Raw genomic sequence first — 24,486 nt, forward strand, 5'->3', positions numbered from 1 at the left:
ATATACGGTCAGAGTTTCTTTCAGGTATCTCTTCCGAAAGAAATAGAATAAATATAGAAAAAAATATACTTTCACCTGTGTTCGCCCGCCCCCCGTCGGGAGAAAAAGGTCTGATAAAAACAACTGTGTATGGCATTATTATGTTTATAATCATTGTCCATAAGACCCCCCCCCCCCCAAAAAAAGGGGGAGGGGGGGGGACCGGGGAAGGTTGGGCGGGAAAAGTCACAGGAAAAAAATACAGAAAAAGGTCATAGTTTTAGCTAGGAAAAGTCACAGAAATAAAATCACAGAAATTTTTGTTTTAAATATTTAATATATATTTTGATGTAGATGTTGAGAATTGTAAAATTTTGGGTATTTATTAATAATGTGCGTGGGTGTTTTTTGTGGGATATTAATAATATAACAATAATAAGTAAAAATACTACAAGATAATTTACACAGCAACCTAAACGCTTGTTACAAATTTAGTTAAATACCCGGTAGAAAAGTTACATCATTGTGTTTTGCATGTTTTTTGTCGTAGGCTTTTCCTTGGTCGGCTTCTTCTCAGTCTACCTTATCCTTCCATATTGTGTGTTGTTGACGTTTTGCGACAATGATAGCCTTTGTACCGTGTCGGCTTCTGATTTGATCCTATGCTATTTTATGTAATGAACGTGAAATTGTGGATAGTACGGGTGGTTGAGCTATTGTTGCTATGAGTTGAGGGCAGCAAGTCACATTAACTACGACTTTATGCCATTTCAAGCTAATTTAATTTAGTATTTAAAACACGACGAAATCCAAGAAGGTCGGAACATTCTATTAAATATCATATTTATAACGGAATTAAAACAATCATACGTCATACTAAATATTTATAGCGTTATAAATATTACTATACGTATACAACCTACGCACATGTCTAAAATGATTACATTACATTTAAGTTGTTTTGCACTTTCTGAAAATTTAATACATAATAGTACCAAATACCCATTTGTGACTTTTTTCCTGTGACTTTTTTCTGTTTTTTTTTTTTTTTTTTTTTTTTTTTTTTTTTTACTTTTTCCTCAATCTTTTTATTTTTTAAAGCACAGTCATTTTATTTCATGTAGGCACATTGCTACAATGACCCCGGGTGACCTGACATGAAATGTGTCTCGCTCGTCATGAGATGTGTGGGCAGGGTGAGAACGTTACGCAGTCAGCACGAGCCTACCTTGAACCAGAAACCAGACACGAGAAACAGCTAGCGCCGAGGTTTTAGGCGAGGGTGGGTGTTTTCAGGCGTGACCTTGTAGAATAAAAGTGCAAAGTGCCAGTCGAAATCAAGGCTAACACCTTTACCGTGTGTATGCCTACTCTAGATAAAATACATATAAAACATAACGCACTTAAATATACTTGAAAAATAAGGAAAATGCTCATACCTCTTTCGTGCGTTCTCCTGACAAAATTAAAGCATAATATACTTGTTTAATGACTTTACTTATTTACAACGAAATACAAAGAAACGAAGACGGTCGAATGAAGCAAAATAACTGTTAGCAGAATTATACGAATTACTGCACAAGATGCCCCCCTCCCACATAATAACGATGTTATACTCACACCACGCAGGCACAAGTAAATACCAAAACGGCACTTCAAACAGTGAGTAACGAAAACTGACACACCCTTTTCAATAACATAGCGTTAAACTATTACAGAAAACGTTTGTATAAACAGTATATATATATATATATATATATATATATATATATATATATATATATATATATATATATATATATATATATATATAATGTTGTGTGTATGTGTGTGTGAATGACTGTGTGGATCGCGAATTTCAAACTAGTTTTACAACTAAAAAACTGTAATTTTTAAACCTATCAATAACAGAAATACCATTCTTAAACAGGTTTATGCATCATTCTTGACACGCCCAACTGATATAGCTAATAATAAAAGTTTGTCTACGGGAAACTCGAGTGTAATATTTGCATATTCGTAGCCATGGGCGGATTTTTAAAACCTTGTTTGATTTTCGTGCTGCAAATTATGTAGAATGTGAATTTCATTTGTGATCAAGTTAAAAGTTTGAAAGGCTAAATTAATATTGTAAATGGACGTTGATGTGGAAATGCACAAGTTTAATCCCCCAAAACAATTTTGCACATAATAATGTCTACCGTTAAGATAAGTCAGATGACAAACATTGCTGTAGATTTCTGGGGATAAATAACAATAACTTTTTTTCTCAAAAAACTAACAGAAAGCTAAAAGAATAAGTATTATATGCCTATAGGCTATAGGTTTTAATAATAAAATTTTACCTAGACCTATATATATGATCAATTTACTCGAACTTGTTGGAATAAAATAAGGTATTTGCGAGCGGGGAAAAATATATATTCGTAAAAGGATTTTAAAAGAATAATAATTTAAGAAATATAGGCTACTCAACGATGGTTAAAAAATATTTAAAAAAAAATAAACAGGATTCCAGCAAAACCCACTTCTTTTGTCTCACCCCCACCCCATCCCCCGCAAAAAGATCAAAGTTATTGTTATCTTGTTTTGACTAGGCCTACTTGCTTTATGTACTTCTAGGTTTATTTATTATATGATATACCCGTATTATTCTTTTTTATAGGCTTGTTTATATATATTTTTTTACACGTGTAGACTATGACAAAGGGGTAATCGTATATTTTTCCTTACTTCGATGAATATTTTGGTTGAACATGATTCACTATTTCCAAAGAAACTTGATGTTGAAAAGATGTTTTAAGAATACATAAAAATAGTGTAAAGAAGGCCTTTGATTTTGTTTACAAATTCTTCAATCAGAGGTCACTGCTTCAAAAGTAGGTGACCGAATTCTGCTAGTCAGCATAAAACACTGTCCCGCTATTTTCAAATACGAAACTGCGGTTCTTGCCGTAGTTGTAGCTTCCTCGAAAAACACATGACCTACTATCTTTACGAACACCTCAGCATGACGACTGTTTCCAAAATTACATAGCTAAAAGAAACAAGAAGTACACCCAGTTTCGCATGGCTGCGCATTTTAGAAACTTTTATACATCTCGCTTTCTTAAATTATTTGAAATACAATATTCGAAAAATGTCCCGATTAAAAAAATCACTTTTGACCAAAGTACTATCAGCAAAAACATGGCTAAATAAACTTCTGTATAATCCAGTTGTTTATGCGATTTCATTTGATTATTATAGATCTAGAGATATATATTTAATACTAATAGGGTCTTCACTAGATTAAAAATAATTGTACATCAATATCTATAAATATACAGTAAAAAATAAATAAGGAATAACCATTCATCTGTATCTATATTTCTACCTCCTTTAATTATTTATTTCAAGAAAAGTGTACCTGTTATATAACTAGGCTATATTTATTATATCTAGGTCCCCAATAAGTAAACTAAGATTTTAGTAAAAAATTAACATAAATCTTTATTTATTTTGTAAGAGGAGCAAATTAATGCATTTTCACTTTTGGCATTAATTAATAAAAGAAAATGAATATACATTAACAACTTGAAAATTGTTAAATAAGTGGATACAATATGTTAAGGGCGAACAAAAAAAAATGATAGCCCTCTAGTTAAATATGTCTTCCCTTCCCCTAACGTTTCAATATCGACCAACAGCGACAACGGTGGCTTACGCGAGAAAACGTCATTGAACTTCCTTGGTCGCACAACAACAAAGAAAGCCGCTAGATCGACTCTTTTAACCGTGGTCACAGCGTGCTTTGCTGAGTCATCACATTGGAACGTCTCGCGCGAACTCATACGGAGCTAGAGTCGATGTGATTTGCGTAAACTACGTAATTTCTGATGCTGTTAGTAAACTTAGCGACCACCTCCGTGGCCATATCGTCAATTATAGTGTTTTTGAGTTCATCTGGATTATAAACATTGTGAATTCCATTTTAAGACAACGAAAATAAGGGAATATGAGTAAAAAGGTAAGATATTTCGCCCCGTATAGTTGTAGGTTGTAAACTTCAACGTTCAACTAGCACCACCATGTCTTTGTTTACGTTCTGTTTACAACACGAGGGTAGATGAATGGGAACTGCGCATCTGACACTTTACAACTTAATATACTAATTTCATCAACACTTAATTTTTTATACATATTTTGTTTGAAATATGTCAATACCATTGAAATAATGATTGTTTATTTTGAAAATGGGCGTTTCTATCGAAATATTGTGTATAATAGAAAGTAGGTCGCATGACCTCGTGAGGTGCGGATCTCTGTGTCATTGGTTGGACGAATCGAATTTTCCCACAAGTCGTGTTGTTTACCTTTACATTTCTAGACAAAGTTAATGAATACAAAAGACACATTGACATTAATCAAAGAATGAGATACTTATAATTGAATCTATATTAAGTACATTTAATATTACATCTCAATTTACATTAAAATATAGCGAATTGCATATCTATTAAATTATTAATATTGCCATGGGGAATGCCACGCGGGCCTAGCCTGACGAAGCAAGAACTTGAAGATCCGTTATCTCGACCTCGCCTAAGGCTAGCGTTTGTTTTGCAATTTGTGAATTAATACACCATAGACTACACATTTACCTACCGAATGATTTGTGGCTTGTTAATATGTTCGACTCATTTATTTTAAAATAATTAGGCATAAGTAAAATTAACATTAGAATTAATGTAGCAAATTGAAAAATAATAGATTTATAACCGTTAGGCTAACCACAAGAAAAGGGACTACCAAGACCAGATCTAGATTCTAGATCTAGATATTGTAGATCTATCTATAATAGTATGATCTGATAAATTAATTATATGTATTAGCCCTAATTATAAGCCTACTAACAGTGTAAAAGTAACTTTACCCTATGATATTATGACCAAAAATACACATTTTGTAGTGTTTGTCTAAATATAAATTCTGGTAATAATGTACCAATTTTACTATCACAATCCATTTTATCAAAGCAACAGCAATAATACTATTAATACAATAATGATTTTAAATTAATTAATGATTGTGTATATATAGCCTATATATGTATGTATATATATAGGCCTATATAAATATATAGGGCCTATATACATAGAGCATATATATATATAGGCCATATATATATATTTATACATATATTAATAATAGGGACCTATATATATATATATATATATATATATATATATATATATATATATATATAGGGGTCTATAGAATATAAATAAATATATAGCCTATATAAGGCCTATATATATATTCATATATATGTTTGTGTGTGTGTTTATACTTGTTGACTTTATTAATCTAACAGAACAGTAGGTATATTTGTCTATACTATTTCTAGATCTATACCTATATTAAATATTCGTTATACCGCGTTTACACTTGCGAGATGTATACTATACAATATACTATACATATATACTATACATTTCTAGAAAAAAAACTTCGCTTTAGGGCCTAAGATAATAGGGGAGCCCACTCACTTATTGCGAAGTTGTTTTTTTTTTCTAGACATGTATAGTATACATGTCGCAAGTGTAAACGCGGTATTAGGGAAACAAAACGTTTAATAGGCCTAATGTATGAAAAGTAGGCCTAAATTTTGTTTTGTTTTGCTGACGTAATAAAAACAATTTAGCACCTTTTTTTAGTCTCATTTTATTTTTTTCGCATTCACTACGATAAAGGGCAACAAACAGTATATAGATCTAGGCTTAATAGTAATACAGTGATAAGCATTGACACGTTATCATTATACCCCACATAAAAGTAAGTAGGCTATATCTCTAAGCCTAGGCCCCATGTGGAGTTGATAGCATTTTTATTTGACCAGATCTAGACGTCTAGATTGAATCGGAATTTCCTAATACTACTTGTTTTGAAATTCTAGTTTCGCCCTGGCGACCAATTCTTCTTTGTTCTACGTTTGAGAGCGTCGTTGGTTTCAAAATAATCTGCTTGCTCATGTCTTTGTTTAGTACATCTAAAAATAGTCTGGGCACGATCGTAGTACGGGCTGTTGCTGACTTCACATAAAACGAAATAAAAATACTAGCTATTCGCTGCGCTCTGCGCATTTCGTCATCATAAATGGGGCGGGGCTTTGACTAGGTTACGTGAGATCTCTGCTCATGCGCATCAATCACTTCCCTTGTAAACAATAATCATGTTGCTTAGGCCCTTACCCTAATTAAAATATGAATATAGATAAATTCTAGGTCTATAGATCTATGTAATCTTTTGGTCTATAGAATTCATACTATTCTAAAATATTAAACAAAATGGGCTACCACTTTAAAATAAACGATCTTTCTAAAACTAGATTCAAGATACTGTGATAGATTTATTTTCTTTAATGATTATTGATTAATATTTAAATTTAACTAACTTAAAAATTAAAATAAAAAGTAATGTAGATTTTATTTTTGGGGGAAAAAGGATTGGAACAGAAAACGATCTAGATCTATAATTATTTTTTTTTATTATATAGATCTAGATCTAGATAGTTGAAAATGTAGCAATTTACTATAGTATAGGCCTACATTTCTTTATTTCTTATGATTCAACTTCAACTAACATTAAAATATTTACCATCATGACCTTTGTAAGACAAACTTGATTGGCTATTTCTGTTCTATTTATCACCCCCCCCCCCCTCCTTAAGTCTATACTCTCTATAAAATATTAAAAACCACTTCTTTTATATTATTATTATTATTATAGATTTACCTCCAACATAACCATATTAAATCTTAAGAATAGTTAGATCTAGTTTCTATTCAAATTACTTTACCACATTGTTAGGTTATTTTAATATTTTGCTAATTATTTTTAGTTAGCAAAAATAATAACAAATAATACATTTAAGAAAAGTCATACAAATTTGACTAATTATGTGCAACCCAAGTTTTTATAATTATTAATAACTGCATACAATTTTAAAAAATATCCTCCAATTCAAGTTCAAATTCAAGCAATGTCTGGGATGATGCCATTTTTATTTTATTCAGCTCAGTAAAATGTAGAATCATATCTAGATTTTGTATGTTAATTAAAATAGTATAGGCTACTATTAATAATAACTGAATAATGAAATCTTCCCAACTACAATAAGGATTGATAACTTGATACCAGTGGCAGATAATGGATGTATGGAAGTTTTAACTTTTGGATAATATTACTTCTTAGATTAATTTCTTATTTTAGTAATATGTTTCTATATATTTTAATACTATTAAATTATAATAAGCTATGACAAAAACATAAAATAGCAACTACTACACTGTTAGTTATCAGTGGCTAATCCTTAATTTAAAAAAAACTTTTTGCAACGTCTTTATTCTGTTAAACAAAACTTAAAAAAATATATTTTTGGATGCCAAGAAATTGGAGGATTAATGAAGCCCATCTAATTTAAATATTGATAGTCTTAGGTTTTAGAGGATATCAATAAATAATATTGCTTTTTACTATTTAGTTTGTTATTTCTACTATCTATTAGGCTAGCTGCTTTTTGTCTGATAAATCTTTTCACAAGCTATACATTTATGAGCACTGATTATAGTACTTTAAAAAAATATAGGTATTTATAGCCTAGGTTATTTATAATTTAATAAACTGATTTATTTTAGTGTGCAGTTTTTAAGAATAATTTTTTTTTCTCAACTAGATATTTTTGTCACAAGTCAAGTCAGAGGAGCTTACGGCTGCTGCTGCTAGAGCTGTTAGTGCAAGTCCTCCTCTAACTCCAAATCACTCATCTATAAGTGATGATGAACTTGTATCCCTCTCTGTGAAAGAACTGAACCGCTTATTAAAGGGATTATCTAGAGATGAGGTCAGTAAACTTAAACAACGAAGGCGTACTCTTAAAAACAGAGGTTATGCAGCCAACTGTAGAGAAAAACGCATATCTCAAAAAGAAGAACTGGAAACTGAAAAAGATAAACTTCGTGCAGAGGTAGAGAGACTTCAGAGAGAAAATAATATTGTCAAGATGGAGCTTCATGAGCTAAGGAACAAGTGTGAGGCCTTGGAACATTTTGCTCACAGAAATGATATTCGAGTGCTAACACATCCTCATGTTGTATCTCCCATGCATGGTTCCATCGTTGTCAAAGCTGAACCGATGTTACCAAGTTCTACAGTCTCATAGCAACTTTGCTTCACAACAGGGCTACATTTTTATCTTAACATTTTAAAGCAAAATAAAACTTGAGGTTAACTATTCACACACACAAGAAATCAAGTTGAATCACAAGATGAAAATAACATGTATATCTCAACAAGCACTCGAGGCCTTCAAGTGAACTAATTGTAGTTACTGATTCCAGTTACTTACAAAAAGGGACTTCCAGAATTTTTTTCTTTAATTCTTGCTGCCAATTAAAAACTTGTACATTATTTCACAAGTGCTATGTATTGTGGTTTTTACCCAGTAAACAAAAATAAGCAAGTAAACTTCCACTCAGCGACAAAGATTTCACTCATTAACATTTTATTTTATCACACATTTAAACTTACATTTTAAACAGCCAAAAGGAATGTTTATTTTAAAATGTTTTTGTTTTGTAAAATAATGTAATTCTATGATTTATTCAGTTTCTTGCTTAAAAACACTTCTTTGGATATTACTATAAATATGTCTTATAAACTGTTACCAATTAAAGAACTCAGAATTTGGGAGAATAAATTGACCATTGAAATAAATTTGAAATATTCATAAATACTGTATACAAATTGTATACAAAAATACTAAATCTATATTAATATAAAACTGTAACACCTGTAAATAGTCATCTTTGAATAAAACATTTTAATGGAATATTAATTTACATGCTGTAGAAAAAGCATATATAAATAGCTTGTTTGATCACATTAACACCAATGTTTATAAAAGAAAGATATCATCAGTCCAGTGATTTATGCCTTCTTCTTTAAAGCAAAACAAGTAATTGTTTTCACAAATTTATTAAGCTACAAATATTTATTATTTAACACAAAAAATTAAACAATTTAAAGCAGAAAGGTTTTATTTCAGTTTAGATAAAGCTGAAAAGTAAATAATTATTTATTGTGTAGGACATTTTGTAACCATATAATTTCCATTCTTTTTTCAATTTCAAAGTTGTTGCTATATATTTTATAGCATGAATTGAAATGAGGTTGAACTTGCCACTATAAAATTTAATAGCTTATATTTGTTTAAACCAAACCAGTTCCTGTATCATATTTAAATATTTTTTTAAATAGACGTTTAACTTTTAGTATCAGTTGTTCAAAATAAATTAGAAAATAAATGTTCTTTAAATCTGCTACAATTTTTATAGTGGCAAGGACCTGGATTGTGCAATATAATTAAGTTTGGTTGAATTAAATTTAAAATGTAAGCATTTTATGAAACTTTGTTTTAACTACCATATCTCTTTTTGTTACAGATATAAAAAATTGTTTTTTTGATTAATATGTTTTGAATGCCTTGCCATAAGACTGTTACTTGATTTTTTTCCTAATGTCACATTTCAGATGGATTATTCTCTTTTTATGTAATAATTTTATTCCACATTTTTGGTGTCACTTTTATTAAATACAAAAAAAAGGAGAAATACTAGTAAAATGCCAAGGTTCTTTCATTGTAGCCAATGATCTATTATTTGTATGGTAGTCTGAGTTTCAAAATGCATAATTGGTTAGAAAATACGACAGTGTTCAAAAACATTTTCTGCATTGGTTACAGTTTCCTGACTCAGTTTTAGTTGTCTTAGTATTTAAAAAAACAAAATTTAATATTGTATTTTAAATTTGAAAATCCAATTAACCCCATTTGAAAAATAGTTTTAAAAATGAAGTCTCTACACCAGGTTTTTTAGTCTATTAAAAAATCTTTTAAAATACAAATGTTAATGCAAAAAAATGTTGACTTAAAATTTCTGATAGTGAAGTGCATTAAAAACCATAATTGGAAAGTCATCAATGAGGGTAAACTAATACTTTGTTAAAATAAACTGTACTTTGTCATATTGCATCTTCAACCTGTTCACTTTTGCATTAACAGTTTTTTCTCCATCAAGTTTTTCTTTTCATCCATTTACTCTCTTCATTGTGTATTTTTCACATAAGTTCAAATTCATTGTGTATATCCACTGACTAAACATCTCATTTTTACATCTAATTCAGTTTAACATTTAGAAGTAATCACAATAAAACTCCTTAATCAAAATGAAAAGCAATTTTTTTAAAAACAACATCAAAACAATTGCTCACTTGACTCTCATTGATTGCTGTTCTAAGTTACAATTAAACCATTCCCTGGATTGAAACTGAAAAGTATGAGGTTATTTTGTTTAACTTGTCAAGCTGCTGGTAAGAAAGCTCATTTTGTTTGTTAGTGATGTCGCTGATTTGTGTTGAAGGAATATATTTTCATTCTTAGCTAATACCAGTAGCTAATTTCTAATCTAAGTTTAATTATAAAAGTTATTACAGATTATCTCTCTTATTTTAGTATTCATGCCAAAATGGCAAAACTACCCGTGACGTTTTTTTACACCTTTTTTTTTATTTTGATGTTCTGCCAAACTGTTGTATTTACTTGGAATTAATACATTTAATTTTATAATAAAGAACATGAAGCTTAATTTTTTATCACTTTTGTTAGGTTTATAATCATAAAACTGGTATAACAACTCGCTTCTAGTATTTCAAGGCCATAATAAAAAAATATTTTTGCCTCACTTTTTCAAAGTTTTTAAGTATTTGAAATATAAGCTATCTAAAAGTTGATTTCACACTATCAGTACCACTAGGTTTCATGCATTGATTTAAAGAGATACATTTATCAGTGTGTCTATTTTTATTTTTGAGGGGATGCAGCTGTTGAATTTGGGAGCATAATGTTGTGTATGAATCATTCCAGGGGATGTCTGGTTTTTTTGTTGTTAAATAAACGAATTATTCTTATAAATCTGTTTTGTTTTTTTAAAAAAGATGATGTACTCTTGTTAATTGTCATCACATTTTAGAAAGAGTTAATTTTAAGATGTCTTAAAAGTTGGGGGGGGGGGGGGGGGGGGTTTCCTTTTTGGGTTGTTTTATATCAAGTTCATCTCCCTGTATAACACATGCTTCAATACCAATATTTTATGGTTATAAATGATGATTTAAATTGATCCAAAAAAATACTGTAAACAATATTTTTACAATACAATTTCTATAAAATCCAAGCATATAAATATAAAGGGTCTAAAAAATTTAAAGGGTTCAAAATCTAGTGATTTAATCCTAGCTTGGGTATTTTTTTCAAGATTTAAAATAGAATTTTAATGTTTTACATTGTTTTCAATGCTGCTGAAATGTGCTGGCTGTATGTTTTTAGAGGCTATTGTATTTTGATTATATTCAGTAGTGCACATAGATCTTGTTCACTGTTTGAATGAAGTATTGCTTTAAATGTATTGTCTCGGCTCTGAACTCAGTAAAGTTGTCATTATATGTTGCTTTTGAAGCATTATTTTATTTAAAATCTGACCCACACATCCATTTTTTAAATTTCTTTTGAAGATCAGAAGTTGCTTTTTTTATATAAGAAAAAAACATTGTATATTTACATTCAAATGTTTTTAATTTATGTCAAGGTTTTAAAAATCCCATACATTTCGACAGTTTGTAAATATAAAAATCTTGATGTTGTTTTGGTTGGATTGGGTTCAGTGTGGCTAGTGTCACCTCCCATTTTTGTCATTTTCACAGATACATTACAGATATCATATTTACATGTTCATTTTTCATGACACATTACCAGAATGAAAGATGATTGTGCCCTGCCAAAATAATGCAGTAGATAAAAACAAAATTTAGAACTAAAAAAGATCTTGTCTGATTCTGCTCATTTAGATTCAACTCAACATTTTGAGGTTTTTTTTTTTAAATTAGGAATACTACATTGTTACATATTTTCTAAGATAGAATGTTTGAGAAAAGATGGGTTTAAATTATTTTAACTTTTGAAAATGTAACCAAAATGTAATGTTAAATACTATTTAATTCATTATTCAAAAATAAAACTTATTGTTAAGTTTATCTTAAATAAGAAATAATTTGAGAAGAAACTACTTTTATACAAAATTTTATTTTATTTATTATGTAATAATGTAGGTTTCATGGCGTTTTTTTTTTTTTTTAAATAATAATAAGAAAAAAATGTGCAGTAAATAAGTTCAATGCAAAATTTTGAATTTTAAGTTGGGTTGTTCAGCAGATGTAAACAGAAGTGTATTTATTTATAAAAATTTTCCTATTAAATGTGCTGTTATTTCAACATTGATGATGACTGAATAGCACATTAAAAAACTTTTTTTCTACTTTATTAATACTTGTAAAACATCAGTGTTTCCCAGAATAGTTTTGGTGAAGAAGCATTTTGACTTGTTTGGTAATGGTAGCATAAATGCATCAGGGTAAAATGCTTGGTCATCAAACTGTTTGGGAAACACTGTAATAAAAATCAGTGTTTCAGCTTGAGCTTCTTCACTATTGTAATGGCTGGTGCTGGGTTTTATTTTGTTTGGGAATTTTATCATGTGTAAGGCTGTGAGCAAAAATTAAATTTTCAGTCAAAATCAAGAGGAGGATTTGGTGCATTTAAAATGATTTCTTAAATTGGGGGTCAAAATGTACGGTACAATTTTAATACTGTGGTCATGGAGTAATCTGTAAATTATATGTAAAATATTAACTTATTATTTTAAAATAAAAAGTGATTAATAAAATTAAATCTGAGTTTCATACACACGAAGATATTTAAGATATCTTTTTTTTTTTCAATAAATATTTTAATTTTGTCATTTTGCCCCCAATTTAAGGTAAAATATGCATGGTGGATGCTTGTTCAAGGAATAATAATTTAAAAATAATTATTTATTAGATTTTTATAAAAATTTGTTTTGTTTTTTAAATGGCATATTTTTACTGTTTTAGTAAAGCAATTGCCTCATTTTAATGGGCCATTTCCTCCATTTATTTAAACAAAGTTTATTATTTTTCTAAGAAAAATGCTTATTTATAATTTTGGCAGATGGTACATGAGTAGCAAATGTTTGTTAAATCATTATCATCATCATTCCAGTCTAAACATTTTGCTTCATTTATTTTATTGACAATGCAGTTTTTGCAATGTGAGCAAAACAGTTTTAAATAAAAAAATCAAACCTATAATACACTGTTTTGTTGTGTGCATTATGTTTTGTATGTGTATATATAATCTGAGAATGTTGGGTACATTTGATATATATAACTTGTTTATCAATTTATTGCCATTAGTAAGAACATTAGTTCGAATCTGGGTTCAAGTCAGTACACAGTCCCTGAGTCCACCCAGTTATGATTGGTACCTAACTCACATTAGGAAAAGTAAAGCCAGCTCGGCATAGTGCTGACCACACTATCCCTTCATATGCCGATGTCACAGAAACAGATAAACTCTGCTTCATAGACTGTCAGGTTTGGAAGGGGAACTTTACTACTTGTAAGAACATTATAAAGGACATTTTTAATAAATTAATTATTTTTTAAAATGAAAAATATAACAGCCTGTTCAATACTCCCCTAAGGTATCCTTAGAGCCACCTTACATTCCAAGTTTTCATAAAAAGCTCTGATGACTTATACCTGGTATTCTGTAGTGTCCTAGTATTTTCCACATGCTTTCCCAAAGTACATTATCAAAAGCTTTTTCAAACAGTGTTTCTTCCAGACTGTTTTTTTTCCCCGGGGGGAATGGGGGGCGGTCAACATTTTCCTGGAGGGGGGGCGGACACTAGTAAAAGTATATGTTTACTATATAAATTTCATCTCGTTGGGGGGGGGGGGGGGGCTCTGTTTTCAAAGTCAACAACTATGATGTATAGTGCACTGTCCCACTCCTCTGATTGTTTGATGATCAGGTGAAAGCAGAGTTTCTTTCAGGTACTGAGAAAAATTTCTGAAAGAAACACTGGGTGAAAGTGTGATACGTGATGGTACATGAGGCTTGTGATGTTGAGTTCACCTGTTTCAGTTAGCTTGGCATAAGAAGTGATTGCCTCGTCAGCACTCTGCTCTGCCACCCTTACCTTTGAGCAGTGGCGTAGCAAGGTCGGGTGTCACCCGGTACGGCACTTAATGGTATCACCCCCCAGAGGTGTAGCGACCCTTCGCGGGGACAAACTTTCAATTTTTTTTATTTGCACCCCCCCCCCCTCAATCAAACTTTTGATTTCCACCCCCCCTCAAGTTTTCGATTTGCAACCCCCCCCCCCCAAACTTTCGATTTGCAACCAACCCCCCCCCCCCCCCCCTCAAGTTTTTCTCTATATATTTTGCTATTTTTTGCCTTGGTGTCACCCAGTGGAGTAGCGAGGTCGGGTGTCACCCGGTGCGGCACTTAATTGTGTCACCCCCCCCCCCCAGAGGCATAGAGACCCTTCCCAGGGACAAACTTTCAAATTTTCGATTTGCACCCCCCATTCAAATTTTCGATTTACACCCCCCCCCCCTCAAGTTTTCGATTTGCACCCCCCCCCCCCTCAAACTTTCGATTTGCACCCCCCCTCGAGTTTTTCTCTATATATTTTGCTATTTTTTGCCTTGGTGTCACCCAGTGGAGTAGCGAGGTCGGGTGTCACCCGGTGCGGCACTTAATTGTGTCACCCCCCCCCCCCCCAGAGGCATAGAGACCCTTCCCAGGGACAAACTTTCAAATTTTCGATTTGCACCCCCCATTCAAATTTTCGATTTACACCCCCCCCCTCAAGTTTTCGATTTGCACCCCCCCCCCCCTCAAACTTTCGATTTGCACCCCCCCCTCGAGTTTTTCTCTATATATTTTGCTATTTTTTGCCTTGGTGTCACCCGGTGCGGTCCGCACCCCCCACCCCCCCCCCCCCTCGCTACGCCTCTGCCTTTGAGTCACGTGCCCATCAGAGTTGGCTGCACTCAGAAACGTCCTACGTGCTCAAGCCAGAGATCTGATCCGGAGACTTTTGGGTTGGCAGTTGTCTGCTCGACTTATCAACCACACGGTCCCTACCTGCTGAGAAAGACTCCACCAAATATTTAGGTTATCCCTCTCTTCAGTGGTTACAATCTCGTACGTCCTACTCAAAAGGGGGTCGTCCCCAAATGAAGTCACACTCGTTGGGGGAGCGGGGTCTGTAATTTTTTGACGGTGTGTGATGAGGTGGAGGAGGGGGTTTATATGGTGTGACATAGTTTGCATCATTAAAAAAAGGGGTCGTCCATAAATGACGTCACACTCGTAGTGGTGGAGGGGGGGGGGGGCGTCATTTTGTGACGGTGTGTGATGAGGGGAGAGGGGGGTTCAGATTAACAAAAAGCAATGTTAGAAAACGAATTTTAGCCGTTATTTCGGGTTTTAGAAAACTGTTTTAATAAATTGTAATAGAAATTGATTAAAATACTCTATATTCTATATTATACAGACTTCAGACAAGATTTAGTTTAGGAGATATAACAATGTTTTAAGAAAAATTCAACTGTAATTTTTTTTTGGGGGGGGGGGTGTAGTCATTTTAGCGGGGGGGGGGGGGGGGGGTCTGGCCTTTTGTGGCGATGAATGGCAGAGGGGAGGGTGGTCCCGTGGTGGTAAAAATCGTATAAAAAAAGCGTGACTTCATTTATAGATGACCCCTAAGTAAATAAAAGTGAGGGGGAAAATATATTGGGTTATTTTGTTTTTTCTTTATGACATGTTTAGCTCAAACCGAACCACTCAAGTAACCAATGTACTTCAATGTAGGCTTAAAATATAAAATGGATTTAAATAGTTGATAACTATTTGTGTATATGAAATGGATCTAGATTCTTACTTCCTTTCTAAGTGTATGTAAATGCTTAATAGCTCTACCTAGTCTAGATTCTAGTATTAATAAAAAGCATGGGTCATCCATAACTAGATCTAGATCTAGATGTCGCTTATTTTAAAACGATTTTTTCCTCCTTCCCTCCCCACCATCACACATCGTCGTCGCAAAACGCCAGAGTGACGAACCAACAACCCCCCCCCCCCCCCCCCCCCCCCCCCATCTTAAAATGACGAAACACCATAACTTAGCTTACTAATACTATCCCCATCCTCTGACTAAACTTAACTTTTATTTCTCAGTATTAGCCTAGATCTAATTTTTTTTATTTTATTTTCCTATCCCCACCCTCCCCCATTCATACACTAGGCTCAAACACTCTTCAATTTTAAAGTTTAAGAAGAAAATAGAATTTCTAGGAGAGTGAAATAGAATAGTTGCCAATGTCATCAAAATAAAATTATAAGACTTTCCTTATTGACTTTAGATCTAGACCGATAAAATTATTAATTAAGCATAGATCTTGATCTATCTGATATTCTAATTAAAAATCTAGATCTAGTATTTCTAAATAATCTTGCAAGATCTTAATCCTAGATCGAATTTTAATTACAATAATAAATTTAAATTAGATCTATGAGCCTGGCCTAGAATTCTAGCTAGACTAGTACAGTAGTAGCGCTAGCCGCTAGCCGCCGCTAGGCCTAGCCCAATTTTATTTATTTTTTTAAATTTTATAGTTTCAGTGAGTTTAAAGTTTAATAACTAATCTATATCAGTTAGTTGAAGTTATGAACTATTTTTTTTATTATTATTAGTCTAGACCTAGAATAGTACAAACTTAGTACTAATACTGTCTAATACTCATACTGTACTCAACTGTACTGTTACAAAGTGAAAAAATAATAGTTTCCACAAACAGCATACAAAATAATACATTATACATGGATCTCTTAGCCATATTAAATGAACAGTATTCATATGTATGCATTGTAGCTGTTATTATTACCATTATTGCTTTGGTGGTATCAACAAAGTACGCATTGAAAAATTTTCTCCGTACTCGTTCTGGAAAATTGAGTCAGAAAATGTCAGAAATTCCTGTAAGCTCTCCTTCTACAGCAGATGATTTAGATCAAGATAGTATTGACAACGATTTAGATGGAGACAAAAAAATGACAACGTCCAGTAAGTAAACTAAACTGAACTAACTAAACCTACCTAGATCTAGTACCAACAACGAAGCTAAGGTCAAAATCAAGTCAAAATGTTAGAATTGAATGCTGGTTCCATTCAGTAGGCCTACTAGACTTCTATAGGCTAACAGATGTCTGACAATCATCTAGATTTAGATCAGGGGTCATAGGGTTCAAATAATCAACTTGATCAAAGTGGTCGTCCACATTTTAAATTAAACTTGAATGCTTACCTACACACTACCTACATAGACAACAAAGATCTAAACATTTAACTTAAATGCTAAATGATTGATGCATCAAAACAGCTGTGCTAGGTTTTCAAAATTTAAATAAAACAACAGCTGAGTATATAATTAAATCCTGTAGTAAGCAAGCAATGAAGAAAACAAAGAGATGTTATGCAGTCTTTGTTGTAAAGCTACTTTTTCAAACCTGACAGTCCATGGGGCAAATGAAGAAGAGTTTACCTTTTTCTGTAACCTCTGCATACAAAGTAGTGTGATCAGCATTTATCTCGCTTTGGCTCCTTATTTTCAATTATAAGCCCAGTAAAAATAACTTCAGACTTGATAGTAATAGGTCAGATAAAGTTCATGTTTCTGTGACTTAGACATTTAAAAGGGTTTTGTTGTCACATCCATCCCTAACCACCTTTACTTTCTCGATGATTTGATCCCAGGATCCAAATTTTCTGTTTAACGCACTTGAGCTTCATCGCCCGACCACACAGTGCCAAATAATAAAAAAAAAAGCTATTTGTTAGATATATGCTCCCATGATTTAAATTAAATACATGCAAGTAATATTAAATAACACTAACATTTGAAATTATGTTTTGGTTCTTTTTAATTCTCTCTCTAGCTGGACACAATATTGTTTGCTCTGAGCGCTATCCCGACCCAGTTGATTTTTGTGAACACATCCAAGGAGAAATCAAGAGAGTTCAGCAGTCAGTGGCCACCAAGTCCATAGCCAAAAACTTGACAGAGGAACAGCTGGAAGAGGAGAGAAAAGTTCAGCAGAAGCAGCTGGCAGAGATTTACAAGCTGATGCAAGAACAGCAGGATAGATTTGGCATTGGGAGCATGGAAGACATGCAGGAACAAATGAGACTTTATGCAGTCTGAGTTTTCTCCACAGTTTTTATGATTGCTAAATACAACTGTAGCTGAAAAAGTAAAGAGAACTGTACATGTGTAATTTGATTGTCAAATTTCTGTTGTTTAGACATAGTTTTTGTATAAGGAAGTAGCATTCACTTTCTCCTGTTGTAATTACTATTCTATCTTTAAAACCTAATTAGAACTAAGTATGTAAACAAGTTATTCTTTAGGGTTGTCCTCATGTATGGACCAGAGGGTCCAATTCAAGTTTTCTTTTATGGATAGGTGGGAGAGGAATGCGATTTCATTTTTTTTATTATGTTAGGGGTCATAAATGGACAATGCCAATGTTCAGTATTATTTTTTCCTGGGCATCAGAACTCAAGTTTCAGCTTTCCTTTGTTGCTACCTGATAATTTTGAGAAACTTTACATTCATTTATCTTTTATATATATTATGTCTGTTTTATTTATTTTACACTTAGTTGTTATTTTTTCTTCAGATTCAATCTGGAAAGTTAAATTGTTTATTTTATCCAGGCAGGTGGAGAGCATTTGTTTTAAGCATTTACTGGTAGATCTGAATGCATTTATTTTCATTTAGAAGTAATTTGTAAAAAAATGTTACAAATTCATCACTGATCTTGCTAAATTACCTTGCTTTTTTGGTTCCCTCACACGATTTTTCCTAGTTACCTCACCTGCTGTACCCCTTATCACAACGTTGGCTGTCCTTATGTAAAAACTTAACTGGACCAAACCAGTACGCTCATTTTAATCTCTTATTTAAAAATATGTGTATAGATCCTAGCACTTGCCCTGTTGTAATCATCATTTATCTATTTTGATGTTGTAATTATAAACATTCCTCTTCTATACAAAAGGATTGATAATTTAGATAAACATAATTTTATTTGTGGCTTGTTACGTGATTGTGGATAAAATATTAAAATTGTCAATTTGTGTAATTATTTTTATGCATTTTCAAAGGTGATAATTTAGTTCTTTCAACAACACTAGTTAATAGTCCCATTTCTTTTTTTTTCTGCTATTAACTAGCGTATTTGCATAATTTCAAGGATTAAAATCTTAAAATAGTGATCTAGTATGAAATCATTAAAAATGTATTTGTAACTATTTCTGAAAAGGAAAAATTTAACTTTGCTAGACTACCAAAAGGAGATTCTTGTAGTTTATTATAGATATGTAAAAGAAAGTATTTTGTACAGGCAACATTTTAAACTAAGTATTTCATTCCGTCCTTTTATTAGTGTATTTTATAATCCAATTCTAATTTGACTTCAATATTATTATTGGCAATTTATACTTTTTTTTCGCGTTTGAATCTAGTAGTTTTATAAACATGAATTTTGTAGTTATTTTCTACAGGACAGAAAAGGAATGAGAAGTAACTGCTTTTTTTGGTAACAAGCTGTTTTATTTACATTGTAAACTTTGTGATAATTTTTAATCTCATTTTTCTGAAATAATTTTATTTCATCAATTATAAAATATTTATGTTTGACAAAATATGGACTGCTTAAGAGATTATGATTACATACAATTTTTTAATACATTGTCTTTTTAATCTGACAAAGAGTTTATGTCCAATTAACCATTGTTTGTTGTTCTTTATTTTAAAATTTCTTTTCGTACTTTTACACACAAAGCTTTCAAAAGGCATCCGTCATTAAGAAACTTTTTTTATAAAATTGTATGTGTAATCTATGTAAGTAGTACAGTATTTAATGCATGTATTTGTCAAGTGCAGGACTTTACATTTTAAAAGCATAAAAATAACTAGCATGCTTATTTCTACATCATATAAAACAAGTATCCTAGAGGTGCAATCTGCATAATGCTAAGGAATTGTAATGCACAATTTAAAAAAAATTCAAAATAGGCTTGAGATTTTATTTCATAAACTAAAATTAATAACAGTTGTATAATATACAGATAAAACATTGCTTCATTGACACAAACTTAAAATTTCACAAAAATACTTGAAAGAGAGAGACCAACAAATATTAAAAAAAAACATTCAATAATTTAGTCAGGATCATTTGATAACTTGGTCTGGATCTTTTGATGTCATAAATGTGTGAATTCTTCTGGCCTGTTCTTTTCCTATTTTCCTGTTGGTTGAGATCACACTAGCATTTCGTCTTACCTGTTTCATCAACAAAACAAGTCTTAGACATTTGCCAACAAAATTATTTTGAATATTTGAATTTAAAAAAAAAACACAAAGTTTTAATTTGTTTTAAGTTAAAATTATTAACTTAGTTTTTAAAACTGGCTATTTACATTTATTTCGCTTATAACACTTTCAGCTTCTTTATTTTCTTTGCATACCTGAAATGTTCATAAAATAGAATTTATTTTAATGAATTTTAAAAAAAAACCAACATGAACTTCTATAATACAATTTTCTATGTTAATTATAAATGAATATTAAGTACACATTTTCATTTTAAGCAAACTGAATTAAAGTATTCTATTTATCTTATTATGCTTAATGTTTTTTTTTTTTGAGTGATTGAAGTAAATTTAAGTAATAGTTGCAAATTTAAATGTTATATATTGACCTTGTTCTTGTGCTAAAGTAAAAGTGTTGTGAACTGATCTTGTGTAACAAGTAAAAATGCTGTGTGGTTTGGTTGTTGACTGCCCTTGTATAACAAACAAAAATACTGTGAGGTTGTTGACTGTCCTTGTATAACAAACAAGTAAGAATGCTGTGTGGTTGTTGACTGCCCTTGTATAACAAACAAAAATACTGTGTGGTTGTTGACTGTCCTTGTATAACAAACAAGTAAAAATGCTGTTTGGTTTGGTTGTTGACTGCCCTTGTATAACAAACAAGTAAGAATGCTGTGGACTGACCTTGTGTAACAAACAAGGGGAGGGATAATGGCTGAGTAAAGCATCAGCTGTATCTGCCCCTAAGTTTTTGAACTGCATCAGCTGGTGCTTCCATACTTTACTAAGGCCTTGACCTTGTTTATTGACATACAGGCCACTAGCTCCTTCTTCTAAGAAAGAGAATACACTGTCGAATCTATCTTTTCTAAGGAAAAAGTGTAGGAAAATTAATTTTAACAACTGATTATAGTATACATTTAAAAAAATATATAAATGCATCTGAAAATTGTTTTAAGAGTAAGTCAGTATTTGACATGTTTTAATTTTTTTTTAAAATCCAATCAAGGGGAGATAATCTTAAATCCACACCTTTGAAATGAAAATGTAAATCAAAGTATAATTAATTTTCTTTTGACCGAATGATGAACATAAAATTATTATATGCATTTAGTTACAAAATGATCTATCAAAAGAATGAAAACTAAACTTCAGTGCCCCAAAAATGTATAACCAAATTAAAAAAGCAGGTTTCATACTGATTTTCCTACACATTTATAACTTCCCACAAAGCTATTAAAAAGTATTTGGAAAGATGCAACTGGGGAAAGATAAGCCTACTTTGACTTGATAGATAAAATATCTTAAAATGTTGGATTTAAGAAAAAAAAATATTTTCTTATCAGTGATTAAACTAAGAAAATATTTAAGCCAAACTAGTTAGAGAATTAGCTAAGGCAGATTCTTACTTGGCAGGTTTATCTCTTACAGCTTTGGTGTAGTATTTGATATAATTAGCCAGGTCCTCATCTGAGTCCACATGCTGAACTACACAGCCAGTTATCAACTGGACTTCAACAAAAGCCTGGGCAATAATATCAAACATTTAGATCAATTCAATCAAATGTAAGAGATTAATATTAACATGCTCAAACTTGGCATATTTTAAAATTTACTTTGATAAACATATTTTTAGATTTTATGGAAACCTTACACAGATAAAACAAGATACAATTTTTAAAATACATCTTTGTAAACTTTGTTATAATTTTAAAGTATACCTCCTCAGCTTCTTGGGATGTGATAACAGCACTATCTTGTTTTTTCTTTCGCGCTTTAGAAGTTTGTCCAGTCACAGCTTCTCTATGTTTACGTTTGGCTGATAGTTTCTGGTTGCTAAAATTAACGACAAAGACATTTTCTAAAGAATCTTTTAAGTTATCTTAGTGGATACGATGGTCTTTGTTTGTTCTTAATTGTAATACTGTAGGGGATTTCCTCCAACACAGTCAGGTTAGGAGTCAGTAGGTCAGTTAACTTCAAAGAACAAAAACAATCTTTAAGGCAGCTGTTGTTTGATTTTGGAGTTTTTTCTCCTTGATGGGACTTTTGGGGTTGGCAGCTAAGAGCTCTCCTGCCAAACCATACTATTCCCACACTACGCTTTTAAACTGTACACTACCATTTAATGTTTACATAATATCAAATATAAATGTACTGTAGAAATAGCAACCAAGATGGTCACTAAAGGTTTGTTACTGAAAATATGTCAACATATGGGACCATTCCTGGCTTAATTCTGTAGACCATATCAGAACCCACCTGGCTATGACAAGTACCTGATTGAAGTTGAGAAACAAAGTAAAGGTGGCTGAGCCAGAAGGTGACCACACAATTTCTTCTATACAGGGGGTCTCATAACAAGATAAAATCACACCTGATCTAACTAAGGACCTTTGGAGTTGAAAAGGGTGCTCCACTACAATACTTGTCAATAAGTACTTTCAAAACTATCCAAATTGTTTGAAATCATTACTCTGATTTTTATTATCTGATTTTATGAAAGATATCTTACATACCATACCTAAAATATTTCTTTAAACCAACAATGAGAACTGTTAAATTCTGACCAGGCATAGCATCCAAAATGGAACTAACCCATTCTGTTAATGTCATAATCAGAACTTCATTTCCTTGTTTACTCTGAAATATATATAAACATCATATATTAAATGTAATACACTTTAACCTAACTAAGACTAAATTTATTTTTTAAAAGAAATCTGAAATATTTTTAAATTAATGTCAAAAAGTTATCATAAATGTATTAAAACAGGACATATTATAATGTAAAAAAAGACATTCAACAAAAATGTGTGCTAATATATGTTACTTACCTCAGTGTATGCTTGTATCATTGGTATTGCATCTTCCGCATTAAGTACACCCAGCATTTCTTTTGTAATGACATCATTATTTGAAATCTGGAATACAAGTCCATTTATAAAAAGTATCTAAGCTAACTTTTAACAGGACATTAAATAGTGATTGTTATATTTATATCCAGTACAACAAAAATAAACACTGAGACAGTGTAATCACAGAATGAAGGATAGTGGAAGGAAAAGCAAGGGCTACTGGGCTTACGCGCGCTCAAAGAGAGCTGCCCAAAATAGAGTCCGGTGGAGAGGTGTGGCTTCAGCCCTTTGCTTCTCACTGGCTTTAAAAGAATAAGTCAAGTCACGGAATAAAGAAAACAAAATCGTGCATGAATTGAAAATTTCCGAAGTGATCTGCTTTTGAAATTTAAGACTAACAACAGAAAAAACTGTGCTTACCGACTCAGTTAGAGGAGCAAGAAATGACACAGTTCTCTCTATCCTCTGAGGTACAAATTCACACTTGACGCCTATATCTGCACATGCCTTCATTAACAGTACTTGCTGTTTTTCTAAAGGTGCGATCGATGGGTCCACAAAAACTGTTATCATCTGGTATTTTTAGATAATAAAAAACAGTAAAACATTTTATAAAAATCTTTGGATAGCTTGTCCTAAAAGATACATATTTAAACTATTATCAAATGATGCTATGCTAGGCAGTTATTATATAGGCTAGAGTACTAATATAATTATATCTATATTTTAATTACAGTCTATGACTATTTGATAATAGGTCCATAGGAAAGTAAAAATGGCTGAACAGCATGGTAGGCTTCTGAATATTTTACTTAGTATACTATTAGAACTATTGTATAGAATAATAGTTCCCCTGTTCCTCTTGTAACCTGGAAGGGATAGTCACTATTCCTTTACTCAGTGGCGTAGCTAGGATTTTTGGGACCCTATGCAAAAATTATCATTGGGCCCTTTTGTCAACCGTTAGGCTACAAAGGAGTGAAAAGAAGAAATGAACTGTTACTTACAATGTAGGGTTTTAAATAACATAAATAATCTGTACATTTTTTATTTTATACATCCTGATTATTTATTTATACTATATTATTGTGTAGGCCTACAACAACATAATTTTGTAAAAATGTTACAGGTTTACAATTAATTTGTTTTTTGTTTTTTAAGTAACCAAATACAGGCGGGGGCAGAGGTGCTGTCCGCATTGGCTGACAACATTTAGGCGTGAAACCATGATGAATCATTGT

At 31.8% G+C, this 24,486-nt stretch overlaps 3 protein-coding genes across 5 annotated transcripts in view; 2 read left to right on the forward strand and 1 right to left on the reverse strand.

Moving 5' to 3' along the window:
* The first annotated feature begins 3,829 nt into the window (after positions 1-3,829).
* LOC131940742 (transcription factor MafF) lies at positions 3,830-11,003 on the forward strand. 2 transcript variants are annotated; one of them, XM_059299516.1, is made up of 2 exons: positions 3,830-3,988; positions 7,697-11,003. In XM_059299516.1, the coding sequence occupies exons 1-2, from the start codon at positions 3,977-3,979 to the stop codon at positions 8,180-8,182; spliced, it is 498 nt and encodes a 165-aa protein (XP_059155499.1). In that variant the 5' UTR covers positions 3,830-3,976; the 3' UTR covers positions 8,183-11,003. The 2 variants fall into 2 exon arrangements, with proteins under 2 accessions (XP_059155499.1, XP_059155509.1); XM_059299526.1 differs by lacking the exon at positions 3,830-3,988 and adding an exon at positions 7,018-7,176.
* A 5,748-nt stretch (positions 11,004-16,751) lies between these two features.
* Positions 16,752-18,326, forward strand: LOC131940751 (uncharacterized). Its single transcript, XM_059299539.1, has 2 exons — positions 16,752-17,072; positions 17,945-18,326. Exons 1-2 carry the CDS (start codon positions 16,829-16,831, stop codon positions 18,208-18,210), a joined length of 510 nt encoding a protein of 169 aa, XP_059155522.1. The 5' UTR covers positions 16,752-16,828; the 3' UTR covers positions 18,211-18,326.
* A 1,299-nt stretch (positions 18,327-19,625) lies between these two features.
* The window catches only part of LOC131940780 (crossover junction endonuclease EME1), a 50,587-nt gene continuing 45,726 nt past the window's right edge, over positions 19,626-24,486 (reverse strand). For both annotated transcript variants that reach the window (XM_059299583.1, XM_059299593.1), the window contains exons 2-9: positions 23,666-23,818; positions 23,225-23,311; positions 22,912-23,030; positions 22,109-22,223; positions 21,797-21,912; positions 21,072-21,255; positions 20,493-20,540; positions 19,626-20,355 (exon numbers count right to left, since the gene is read on the reverse strand). In XM_059299583.1, the coding sequence (XP_059155566.1) occupies positions 20,245-20,355; positions 20,493-20,540; positions 21,072-21,255; positions 21,797-21,912; positions 22,109-22,223; positions 22,912-23,030; positions 23,225-23,311; positions 23,666-23,818 (933 nt within the window). In that variant the 3' untranslated portion in view covers positions 19,626-20,244. The remainder of the gene's footprint in view (positions 20,356-20,492; positions 20,541-21,071; positions 21,256-21,796; positions 21,913-22,108; positions 22,224-22,911; positions 23,031-23,224; positions 23,312-23,665; positions 23,819-24,486) is intronic.

This window comes from Physella acuta, unplaced genomic scaffold (genome assembly GCF_028476545.2).
Source record: "Physella acuta isolate Inbredline_101_S28 unplaced genomic scaffold, ASM2847654v3 ptg000023l, whole genome shotgun sequence".
In the NCBI taxonomy this organism is placed as follows: Eukaryota; Metazoa; Mollusca; class Gastropoda; family Physidae; genus Physella; species Physella acuta.